Source organism: Mustelus asterias, chromosome 21, assembly GCF_964213995.1.
Source record: "Mustelus asterias chromosome 21, sMusAst1.hap1.1, whole genome shotgun sequence".
NCBI classification, from domain to species: Eukaryota; Metazoa; Chordata; class Chondrichthyes; order Carcharhiniformes; family Triakidae; genus Mustelus; species Mustelus asterias.
Window position 1 is genome coordinate 16253154 of NC_135821.1, and position 12583 is coordinate 16265736.

The 12583-nt window shown below is 49.9% G+C and overlaps 1 protein-coding gene across 1 annotated transcript in view; it reads left to right on the top strand.

Moving 5' to 3' along the window:
- The window catches only part of c21h22orf23 (chromosome 21 C22orf23 homolog), a 96905-nt gene that overhangs the window by 7871 nt on the left and 76451 nt on the right, over nt 1-12583 (top strand). The window contains exons 2-5 of the mRNA XM_078237146.1: nt 1100-1162; nt 5759-5938; nt 9066-9197; nt 12222-12322. Coding sequence (XP_078093272.1) covers nt 1100-1162; nt 5759-5938; nt 9066-9197; nt 12222-12322 — 476 coding nt within the window. The remainder of the gene's footprint in view (nt 1-1099; nt 1163-5758; nt 5939-9065; nt 9198-12221; nt 12323-12583) is intronic.

Below are 12583 nucleotides of genomic sequence, written 5' to 3' on the forward strand. Positions count from 1 at the left end.
GGTTTGGTGGATTGACCATGCTGAAATGCCCCTTAGTGTCCCAGGATGTGTGGGTTAGGGGGATTAGCGGCTGCCAAGGGAGGTAGTGGAAGCAGATACGATAGTGAGTTTTAAGGGGCGCCTGGACAAATGCATGAATAGGATGGGGGGTTTTAGTTCAGTCGGGCAGCATGGTCGGTGCAGGCTTGGAGGGCCGAAGAGCCTGTTCCTGTGCTGTAATTTTCTTTGTTCTTTGTTCTAAATGCGTGGGGTTACAGGAATAGGGCATGAGTGGGATGTCCCCTTAGTGTCAGGGGGATTACGTGGGATTATGGGGTAGGGCCTGGGTGGGATTGTTGTCAGTGTGGACTCGATGGGCTGAATGGCCTCCTTCTGCACTGTAGGGATTCTATGATTCAGAGTCATCCAGGCTCGAAACGTTGGCTCTATTCTCTCTCCACAGATGCTGTCAGACCTGCTGAGTTTCTTCAGCATTTTCTGGTTGCGGTTTATTAGCTGGCAGCTAGTGTAGTGGGAATAACACAGACAAACTAATTTGCAGAGAAAATACAGAGAAAATGCAAGAATTCTCAAGTTGTTATAACGAGGGACTTTAACTATCCGAATGTGGCAATCATGTTAAAAGGCTGAGAGGAGCAAGAAGTCTGTGTTCAAGAGAATTTTCTGCATCAGTCCAGTGAGGAAGAAGATATTGCGGGACCTGGTTTTTGGGAAGGTAACAGACATGGTGTCATGGCGGCACAGAGGTTACCACTGCTGCCTCACAGCGCCAGGGAGCCAGGTTCGATTCCCGGCTTAGGTCACTGTCTGTGCAGAGTCTGCACGTTCTTCCCGTGTCTGCGTGGGTTTCCTCTGGGTGCTCTGGTTTCCTCCCACAGTCCGAAAGACGTGCTGGTTAGGTGCATTGGCCATACTAAATTCTCCCTCAGTGTACCCGAACAGGCGCCAGAGTGTGGCGACTAGGGGATTTTCACAGTGACTCCATTGCCGTGTTAATGTAAGCTGACACTAATAAATAAACGTTAAACACTCTGTATCTCAGGCTGTGTACCCCCACATTGCTCTTGCTGTCTGAGCCTCACCTTGTTCCTTCTTGCAGTGATGATGCAGGAATCCAAACTGAACCAATTCCAACAGAGACAGCTCAACAGAAGAGTACAGGGTGAGTATATTTACATATGAGCCTCTCGCTCTGAGCTTTGCAATGAACAAAGCCTCATCTTGTACCTGCACCAGGAGTCAAAATCCGGGAACACCCTCCCTATCAGCACTGGGGGTGTACCTACACCACATGGACTGTAACAGTTCAAGAAGGCAGCTCACCACCGCCTTCTCAAGGGCAGTTAGAGATAAACAAATGCTGGCCTAGCCAGCAATGCCCACATTCCTTGAAAGAACTTAAAAAACCATTTAAGTACCGGCAATTTATCTATTTTACCCGTTCCTCCTTTATGGCTACATTTTGTCCCTTAGCCGTGTCTCTACTTCACAATGTGGATCTCCCCAAGTGGCCCAATGGCCAGCACTGCTGCCTCACAGCGCCAGGGATCCGGGTTCAATTCCAGCCTCGGGTCACTGTCTGTGTGGAGTTTGAACGTTGTCCCCGTGTCTGTGTGGGTTTCCTCCGGGTGCTCCGGTTTCCTCCCACACTCCAAAATTGTTTCCTTAGTGTCCAAAGATGTGCAGGTTAGGTGGATTGGCCATGCTAAATTGTCCCTTAGTGTCCAAAGATGTGCAGGTTAGGTGGATTGGCCATGCTAAATTGTCCCTTAGTGTCCAAAGATGTACAGGTTAGGTGGATTGGCCATGCTAAATTGTCCCTTAGTGTCCAAAGATGTGCAGGTTAGGTGGATTGGCCATGCTAAATTGTCCCTTAGTGTCCAAAGATGTACAGGTTAGGTGGATTGGCCATGCTAAATTGTCCCTTAGTGTCCAAAGATGTGCAGGTTAGGTGGATTGGCAATGCTAAATTGTCCCTTAGTGTCCAAAGATGTGCAGGTTAGGTGGATTGGCCATGCTAAATTGTCCCTTAGTGTCCAAAGATGTACAGGTTAGGTGGATTGGCCATGCTAAATTGTCCCTTAGTGTCCAAAGATGTACAGGTTAGGTGGATTGTTCATGCTAAATTGTCCCTTAGTGTCCAAAGATGTACAGGTTAGGTGGATTGGCCATACTAAATTGTCCCTTAGTGTCCAAAGATGTGCAGGTTAGGTGGATTGGCCATACTAAATTGTCCCTTAGTATCGAAAGATGTGCAGGTTAGGTGGATTGGCCATACTAAATTGTCCCTTAGTGTCCAAAGATGTGCAGGTTAGGTGGATTGGCCATACTAAATTGTCCCTTAGTGTCCAAAGATGTGCAGTTTAGGTGGATTGGCCATGCTAAATTGTCTCTTAATGTCAGGGGATTAGCAGCGTAAATACGTGATGTTACGGGGATAAGGCCAGGGTGGGGTTGTTGTCGGTGCAGGCTCGATGAGCTGATGCTTTCACAATTTATAAATGACTGCCCCTAATCTGCCCCTTTTAGAAAGGGGGGAGAGGTGGGTTGTAATAAACTGAACATGTGGCATGGGGAGGGCGGAGGGGTTCAGGAAACAGGTTACGTGGGAGAATTGAAAACAATTTCTGAGGATATCCCTTCCGACTGAAGAAAGATCAAAGGAAATACAACAGTCTGGTAAATATTAAATAAACCTTCCTGTAGCCGGGAAGAATCAGTGACTGATTCCGAGAGTTACTCTTGCTAGCTGCAGAAAAGCCTAGAACTAAATGGTCCAATTATAATGAGGGTGCAGGAACACAGGGTCTTGGGGGGTTGGAGTGTTACACACACAAACCTTTGAAGTGGCGTGCGAAGCTATGGCGGCTGTTTCCCTGTTAACTATATAGCAAGGCGTGGATTCCAAAAGTAAGCATGTTATGTTTAATCTTCCTGAATGAAGTCTCAGCTGGAGAAACTGGGTCAGATTCTGGTCACCGCAGTTCAAAAAGGATGTTGGGGCCTCCAAGAGGGTGTGGAGGAGATTTACTGGAATGGTTCCAGGGATGAGGGATGTCAGCTAATGAGAAGAGACTGGAGAAGCTTTTAATTGATTTAGTCATGGGATGTGGGGGCCACTGGCTAGGCAGCATTTTTAAAGGCTGTCCCTAATTGCCCTTGAGAACATAGAACATAGAAAGCCACAGCACAAACAGGCCCTTCGGCCCACAAGTTGCGCCGATCACATCCCCACCTCTAGGCCTATCTATAGCCCTCAATCCCATTAAATCCCATGTACTCATCCAGAAGTCTCTTAAAAGACCCCAACGAGTTTGCCTCCACCACCACCGACGTCAGCCGATTCCACTCACCCACCACCCTCTGAGTGAAAAACTTACCCCTGACATCTCCTCTGTACCTACCCCCCAGCACCTTAAACCTGTGTCCTCTCATAGCAACCATTTCAGCCCTTGGAAATAGCCTCTGAGAGTCTACCCTATCCAGACCTCTCAACATCTTGTAAACCTCTATCAGGTCACCTCTCATCCTTCGTCTCTCCAAGGAGAAGAGACCAAGCTCCCTCAACCTATCCTCATAAGGCATTCCCCCCCAGAAGGTGGTGGTGAGTTGCCTTCTTGAACCACCGCAGTCCCTGAGGTGTAGGAGCACCCACAGTGCTGTTAGAGAGGGAGTTGCAGGATTTTGGCCCAGCGACAATGAAGGAACGGCGGCATATGGCGGCACAGTGGGTTAGCACTGCTGTCTCACAGCGCCAGGAACCCGGATTCAATTCCCGGCTTGGGTCACCGTCTGTGCAGAGTTTGCACGTTCTCCCCGTGTCTGCGTGGATTTCCTCCGGGTGCTCTGGTTTCCTCCCACACTCCAAAGATGTGTGGGTTAGGTGGATTAGCCGTGCTAAATTTCCCCTTAGTATCAGGTGGATTAGCAGGGTTACAGGGAAAGGGGCTGGGTGGGATTGTTGTAGGTGCAGGCTTGATGGGCCGAATGGCCTCCTTCTGCACTGTAGGGATTCTATGATTATTCTCCTCAGGATGGGGAAGGTTGAGGGGGGATTTGATAAAATGATAAAGGATATTGATAAAGAGTTAATGAAGAGAAACAGTTTCCAGTAGCAGAATGGTCAGTAATCACAGAACGTTAGGGGCGTCATGGTGGCACAGCGGTTAACACTGCTACCTCACAGCACCAGGGAGCTGGGTTCGATTCCCGGCTCGGGTCACTGTCTGTGTGGAGTTTGTGCATTCTTCCCGTGTCTGCATGGGTTTCCTCCGGGTGCTCCGGTTTCCTCCCACAGTCCAAAGATGTGCGGGTTGGGTTGATTGGCCATGCTAAATTGACCCTAGTGTCAGGGGGATTAAGCAGTGTAAATACGTGGGGTTATGGGAAGAGGGCCTGGGTGGGATTGTGGTCAGTGCAGACTTGATGGGCCGAATGGCCTTGTTCTGCATTGTAAGGGATTCTATGATCTATGGCTTTACAATCATCGTAAGAAGTTTAACAACACCAGGTTAAAGTCCAACAGGTTTATTTGGTAGCAAAAGCCACACAAGCTTTCGGAGCTCCAAGCCCCTTCTTCAGGTGAGTGGGAATTCTGTTCACAAACAGGGCATATAAAGACACAAACTCAATTTACATGAATAATGGTTGGAATGCGAATACTTACAACTAATCAAGTCTTTAAGAAACAAAACAACGTGAGTGGAGAGAGCATCAAGACAGGCTAAAAAGATGTGTATTGTCTCCAGACAAGACAGCCAGTGAAACTCTGCAGGTCCAGGCAACTGTGGGGGTTACAAATAGTGTGACATGAATCCAATATCCCGGTTGAGGCCATCCTCGTGTGTGCGGAACTTGGCTATCAGTTTCTGCTCAGCGACTCTGCGCCGTCGTGTGTCTCCTGTTGGGGAGCACTTCAGCGGTCACGGGCATTCGGCCTCTGATATTCGGGTAAGCGTTCTCCAAGGCGGCCTTCACGACACACGACAGCGCAGAGTCGCTGAGCAGAAACTGATAGCCAAGTTCCGCACACACGAGGACGGCCTCAACTGGGATATTGGGTTCATGTCACACTATTTGTAACCCCCACAGTTGCGTGGACCTGCAGAGTTTCACTGGCTGTCTTGTCTGGAGACAATACACATCTTTTTAGCCTGTCTTGATGCTCTCTCCACTCGAGTTGTTTTGTTTCTTAAAGACTTGATTAGTTGTAAGTATTCGCATTCCAACCATTATTCATGTAAATTGAGTTTGTGTCTTTATATGCCCTGTTTGTGAACAGAATTCCCATTCACCTGAAGAAGGGGCTTGGAGCTCCGAAAGCTTGTGTGGCTTTTGCTACCAAATAAACCTGTTGGACTTTAACCTGGTGTTGCTAAACTTCTTACTGTGTTTACCCCAGTCCAACACCGGCATCTCCACATCATGTTTACAATCATCGGCAGGATAATGAAAGCAAGAAATAAACAGAATTCATTTAACACGTGAGTGGTTATGATCTGGTTCCCATGACCTGATAGGGCGCTGGAAGCAGACTGAGTAACTTTCAAAAAGGAATTGATAAAAACTCGAAGTGGAAAGGAATGACAGAACAAAGGGGAAATGAAGAGGAAATGTGAATAATTCAATGCCACTATGAGCGAGGTCAGGCATGATGGGCTGAATGGCCTCCTTCTCTATGACAATGCGCTCTCATATTTACAGGTTTCTCGTGGAGCTTGGAACAATCTTGTTGTTATAATATTGATTTTTCTTGTAGAGGGCGATGCTTTTCCAGCGAGCTGTAATCCCAACTCCAGCAAGGTCTCAGCTCCTCCGCCACTGCCACCCACCCCATCCCTCCGAGTCTATCCCTCCTCCAAACCACACCTGCGACCCGCAGAGAGCTGCCGTGCCGGAGACGCATACCAACGGGAAAGGTTCCATCCCCGGGCAACAAGTAGGTGTTTAAATATATCCACTGTAACAAACTTTGCGGCAGCTCCTAATCTGTCACATCTCAAACAATCAGCCCCATCACTGGATTATTTTGTGAGATAGACCCCACAAAGAAGGAACCGCAACAAGTGTGAGGTGGTGGCACAGTGGTACTGTCACTGGACGAGTAATTCAGGGTAAAGCTCTGGGGACCCGGGTTCAATCCCACCACGGCAGATGGTGGAATTTGAATTCAATAAAAATCTGGAATTAAGAATCTACTGATGACCATGAAACCATTGTCGGGAAAACCCATCTGGTTCACTGATATCCTTTAGGGAAGGAAATCTGCCGTCCTTACCCGGTCTGGCCCACAGGTGACTCCAGAGCCACGGCAATGTGGTTGACTCTCAACTGCCCTCAGGCAACAAGATATGGGCAATAAATGCTGGCCACGACTGCCACCATCTAGAAGGACAAGGGCAGCAGAGGCATGGGAACGTCATCACCCCCAAGTACCCCTCCGAGCCACTCGCCATTCTGACTTGGAAATACAGCGGCCGTTTCTTCATAGAAATCATAGAAACCCTACAGTGCAGAAGGAGGCCATTTGGCCCATCGAGTCTGCACCGACCACAATCCCACCCAGGCCCTATCTCCACATATTTTTTACCCGCTAATCCCTCTAACCTACACATCCCAGGACTCTAAGGGGCAATTTTTAACCTGGCCAATCAACCTAACCCGCACATCTTTTGGACTGTGGGAGGAAACCGGAGCACCCGGAGGAAACCCACGCAGACACGAGGAGAATGTACAAACTCCACACAGACAGTGACCCAAGCCAAGAATCGAACCCGGGACCCTGGAGCTGTGAAGCAGCAGTGCTAACCACTGTGCTACCGTGTCATCCGGTCACTGTCACTGGGTCAGGATCCTGGAACTCCCTCCCTAAACAGCACTGTGGGTGTACCTACGCCACAGGGACTGCAGCGGTTCCAGAGGCGGCTCACCCACCACAGTTCTCAAGGGGCAATCGGGGATGGGCAATGAATGCTGAGCCTAGCCAGAAACGCCCATGTCAAAAAGAAAAAAAAAACCTAAAAAGAGGACAGATTTTTTAAATGTACAATAATAACCCGCACGGCACGGTAGCACAGTGGTTAGCACTGCTGCTTCACAGCTCCAGGGTCCCGGGTTCGATTCCCGGCTCGGGTCACGGTCTGTGTGGAGTTTGCACATTCTCCTCGTGTCTGCGTGGGTTTACTCCGGGTGCTCCGGTTTCCTCCCACAGTCCAAAGATGTGCGGGTTAGGTTGATTGGCCAGGTTAAAAATTGCCCCTTAGAGTCCTGGGATGCGTAGGTTAGAGGGATTAGTGGGTAAATATGTGGGGGTAGGGCCTGGGTGGGATTGTGGTCGGTGCAGACTCGATGGGCCGAATGGCCTCCTTCTGCGCTGTAGGGTTTCTATGATTTCTATGAACTGGGTACTGTAACAAACGGACGCCTGTTTACAATTCAAGCATTTAATTTTTTTCATTTACTTTCGCATTGATTGAACGGCTGCAAAGAATATAAGAAATAGGAGCAGGAGCAGGCCGTTCGACTCATCGAGCCTGCTCCACCAGTCAGTAAATTTGTGGCGAATCAGATTGTGGCATCAATGCCACTCTCCTGCCTGTCCCCATAACCTCCCTCGTCAAAAATCTGTCTATCTCGGTCTTGAATACATTCCGTGACCCAGCCCCCAACTGCTCTCTGGGGAGGAGAATTTAACAATCCCTCCTCAGCTCCATCCTAAACCAGAAGCTTCTTATTTTTAAACCCCTCGTTCTAGATTCCCCCACGAGGGGAAACATCCTCTCAGTATCCACCCTGTCGAGCCCCGTCAGAATCTCCTAATGTTTCAATAAGATCACCTCTCATACTTCTAAACCCCAATGAGTATCGGCCCAACCTGCTCAACCTTTCCTCATTAGACAACATCTTCATCCTAGGATCAGCCCAGTGAACCTTCTCTGAACTGTCTCCAATGCAAATATACCCCTCCTTAAGAAAGCAGACCAACACTGCACTAGGTGCAGTCTCGCCATTGCCCTGTACACCTGTAGCAGCCTCATTTCCTGCTCCCGCCCCCCCTTGCAATAAAGACCAACTCCTAATTACTCGCTGTACCTGCATGCTAGCATTTTGTGATTCATGTACAAGGACCCCTGGATTCCCTCTGCATCGCAACTTTCTGTGGGGTCTCTCCATTCAAATTATATTCCTGCCAAACTGGGCAACCTCTCATTAAACTCCATCTACCAGATCTTTTCCCACTCTGTCACACACTCTGTCACATGCATTCTCTCACGCGCACTCTCTCGCGCGTGCACTCTCTTGCGCGTGCACTCTCGCGCGTGCACTCTCTTGCGCGTGCACTCTCGCGCGTGCACTCTCTTGCGCGTGCACTCTCGCGCGCGCACTCTCGCGCGCGCACTCTCGCGCGCGCACTCTCACGTGTGCACTCTCTCGCGCGTGCACTCTCGCGCGCACTCACTCGCACGCTCTCGCTCACGTGCTCTCTCTCTCGCTCGCTCTCTCTCTCTCTCTCTGTCGCACGCGCGCTCTCGCGCGCTCGCTCTCTCTCTCTCGCTCGCGCGCTCTCTCTCTTTCTCTCGCTCACGCGCTCTCTCTCTCTCTCTCGCTCGCGCACTCTCTCGCGCGCACACTCTCTCACGTGTGCACTCTCTAGCGCGTGCACTCTCTCGCGCGCACTCACTCGCACGCTCTCGCTCGCGTGCTCTCTCTCTCTCTCGCTCGCTCTCTCTCTCTCTCGCTCGCGCACTCTCTCTCTCTCGCTTGCGCGCTCTCTCTCTCTCGCTCACGCGCTCTCTCTCTCGCTCGCACGCTCTCGCGCTCGCGCGCTCTCTTTCTCTCTCTCGCTCGCTCTCTCTCTCTCTCTCTGTCGCTCGCGCGCTCTCTCTCTCTCGCTCGCGCGCTCGCTCTCTCTCTCTCGCTCGCGCGCTCTCTCTCTCTCTCTCACTCGCGCGCTCTCTCTCTCTCGCTCGCGCGCTCTCCCTCTCTCTCTTGCTCGCGCGCTCTCCCTCTCTCTCTCGCTCGCACGCCCTCTCTCGCTGTGACGATCATTCATTGTTTTACTTCAGGGAACTTGGAGAAGGAAAAGCAGCGTCTGCAGAATCTCATGGCCACTGGGAAAGCCGACCCTGAACCCAACCGCAAACCAATACCCAAGAAAGTGGAGGAGGAAGCTCCGGAAATCGATCGGTTCGAAGAATGTAAGTGTTTCTTTCCAGAGTCACTGCTCCCAAAGGTCAGTCCCTAGCGTGACGCTGCATCTGACACTACTGCTCCTGGGGTGAGTGTGAGGGTGTCAGTGAGGGTCTGTGTCAGTGAGGGTCTGTGTCAGTGAGGGTGAGTAAGGGTGGGTGTGGGTGAGGGTTTAAGGGAGGAAGTTGGGTGAGAGTGGGGGTTGTGAATGGGGTTGTTAATGAGGGAGGGGGCAGTCAGTGAGGGTGTTAGAACAAAGAAAATTACAGCACAGGAACAGGCCCTTCGGCCCTCCAAGCCTGCACCGACCATGCTGCCTGACTGAACTAAAACCCCCTCCCCTTCCAGAGACCATATCCCTCTATTCCCATCCTATTCACGTATTTGTCAAGACACCCCTTGAAAGTCACTATCGTATCCGCTTCCACTACCTCCCCTGGCAGCGAGTTCCAGGCACCCACCACCCTCTGTGTTAAAAATCTGCCTCGTATATCTCCTTTAAATCTTGCTCCTCACACCTTAAACCTGTGCCCCATAGTAATTGACTCTTCCACCCTGGGAAAAAGCTTCTGACTATCCACTCTGTCCATACTCCTCATAATCTTGCAGACTTCTATCAGGTCTCCCCTCAACCTCCGTCGTTCCAGTGAGAACAAACCAGGTTTCTCCAACCTCTCCTCATAACTAATGCCCTCCATACCAACTTCCAACTTCCTGGTAAATCTTTTCCATACCCTCTCCAAAGCCTCCACATTCTTCTGGTAGTGTGATGACCAGAATTGGACACAATATTCCAAGTGCGGCCTAACTAAGGTTACATAGAAAACATAGAAACATAGAAACCCTACAGTGCAGAAGGAGGCCATTCGGCCCATCGAGCCTGCACCGACCACAATCCCACCCAGGCCCACCCCCCACATATTTTACCCGCTAATCCCTCTAACCTACACATCCCAGGACTCTAAGGGGCAATTTTTAACCTGGCCAATCAACCTATCCCGCACATCTTTGGACTGTGGGAGGAAACCGGAGCACCCGGAGGAAACCCACGTTCTATAAAGCTGCAACATGACTTGCCAATTTTTAAACCCAATGCCCCAGCCGATGAAGGCAAGCATGCCATATGCCTTCTTGACTACCTTCTCCACCTGCGTTGCCACTTTCAGTGACCTGTGTACCTGTACACCCAGATCCCTCTGCCTATCAATACTCTTAAGGGTTCTGCCATTTACTGTATATTTCCTATCTGTATCAGACCTTCCAAAATGCATTACCTCACATTTGTCAGGATTAAACTCCATCTGCCACCTCTTCGCCCAAGTCTCCAACTGATCTATATCTTGCTGTATCCTCTGATGGTCCTCATCGCTATCCGCAAATCCACCAACCTTTGTGTTGTCCGCAAATTTACTAATCAAACCAGTTACATTTTCCTCCAAATCATTTATATATATAACATATGTAAGGAGAGGCGATGGCCTAGTGGTATTATCGCTAGACCATTAATCCAGAAACTCAGCTAATGTTCTGGGGACATGGGTTCGAATCCCGCCACGGCAGATGGTGGAATTTGAATTCAATAAAAAATTAAGAATTAAAAATGTACGGATGACCATGAAACCATTGTCGATTGTCGGAAAAACCCATCTGGTTCACTGATATCCTTCAGGGAAGGAAATCTGCCGTCCTTACCCGGTCTGGCCTACATGTGACTCCAGAGCCACAGCAATGTGGCTGACTCTCAACTGCCCTTGGACAACTAGGAATGGGCAATAAATGCTGGCCCAGCCAGTGACGCCCATGTCCCACAAATGAATAAAGAAAAACAAACAGCAAAGGTCCCAGCAAAGATCCCTGAGGAACGCCACTAGTCACAGCCCCCCATTCAGAAACATACCCTTCAACTGCTACCCTCTGTCTTCTATGACAGAGCCAGTTCTGTATCCACCTTGCCAGCTCACCTCTGATCCCGTGTGACTTCACCTTCTGCACCAGTCTGCCATGAGGGACCTTGTCAAAGGCCTTACTGAAGTCCATGTAATCATCCAATGCCCTACCCTCATCAATCATCTTCGTCACTTCCTCAAAAAACTCGATCAAGTTAATGAGACCCCGCCACAAAACCATGTTGCCTCTCGCTAATAAGTCTACTTATTTCCAACTGGGAGTAAATCCTGTCTCAAAGAATCTTCTGCAATAATTTCCCTACCACTGACATAAGGCTCACCAGCCTGTAATTACTGGATTATCCTTGATACCCTTCTTAAACAAAGGAACAACATTGGCTATTCTCCAATCCGAAGGGCCTGTACTGCGCTGTTATGTTCTATGTTCTATGTTAATCTTCTGGGACCTCCCCTGTAGCCAGTGAGGACACAAAGATTTCTCTCAAGGCCCCAGCAATTTCCTCCCTTGCCTCTCTCAATATTCTGGGTTATATCCCATCAGGCCCTGGGGACTTGTCTACCTTAATGTTTCTCAAGAACCCCAATACCTCCTCCTTTTTGATCTCAACATGACCCAAACTATCTACACACCCTTTCCCAGATTCATCATCCACCAAGTCCTTCTCTTTGGTGAATACTGACGCAAAGTACTCATTTAATACCTCACCCATTTCCTCTGGCTCCATGCATAGATTCTCTCCCCTGTCCCTGAGTGGCCAACCCTCTCCCTGGCTACCCTCTTGCTCTTTATATATGCATAAAAAGCCTTGGGATTTTCCTTAATCCTGCTGGCCAATGACATTTCGTGACTTCTTTTAGCCCTCCTCATTCCTTGCTTAAGTTAAATGAGGGAGGGGCAAGTCAGTGAGGGTATTAATGAGGGAGGTGGCTGTCAGTGAGGCTGTTAATCAGGGCGGGAGCAGTCAGTGAGGGGATGAGGGTGATAATGAGGGAGGGTGCTGTCAGTGAGGGGATGAGGGAGGGGCAGTTAGTAAGGGGATGAGGAAGGGGGCTGTCAGTGAGGGAGGGTGCAGGGGGGAGGATGTTAGTGTCTGTAACTAAACTCTTTTCCTCTTCCTATTCCAGTGTGTACTGAGATTGAGGAGAGACAAATGTTCCTGGAGGAAATGGAATCTCTCGGGAAGGGAAAGGATTTCCGAGCAATCATTCAAACTGAAATCTCCCAGGTAGCGGGGTGTTTACCGGCATGTGAGCGGGGTATTTACCGGCAGTGTGAGCGGGGTGTTTACCGGCAGTGTGAGCGGGGTGTTTACCGGCATGTGAGCGGGGTATTTACCGGCAGTGTGAGCGGGGTATTTACCGGCAGTGTGAGCGGGGTGTTTACCGACAGTGTGAGCGGGGTGTTTACCGGCATGTGAGCGGGGTATTCACCGGCAGTGTGAGCGGGTATTTACCGGCAGTGTGAGCGGGGTGTTTACCGGCAGTGT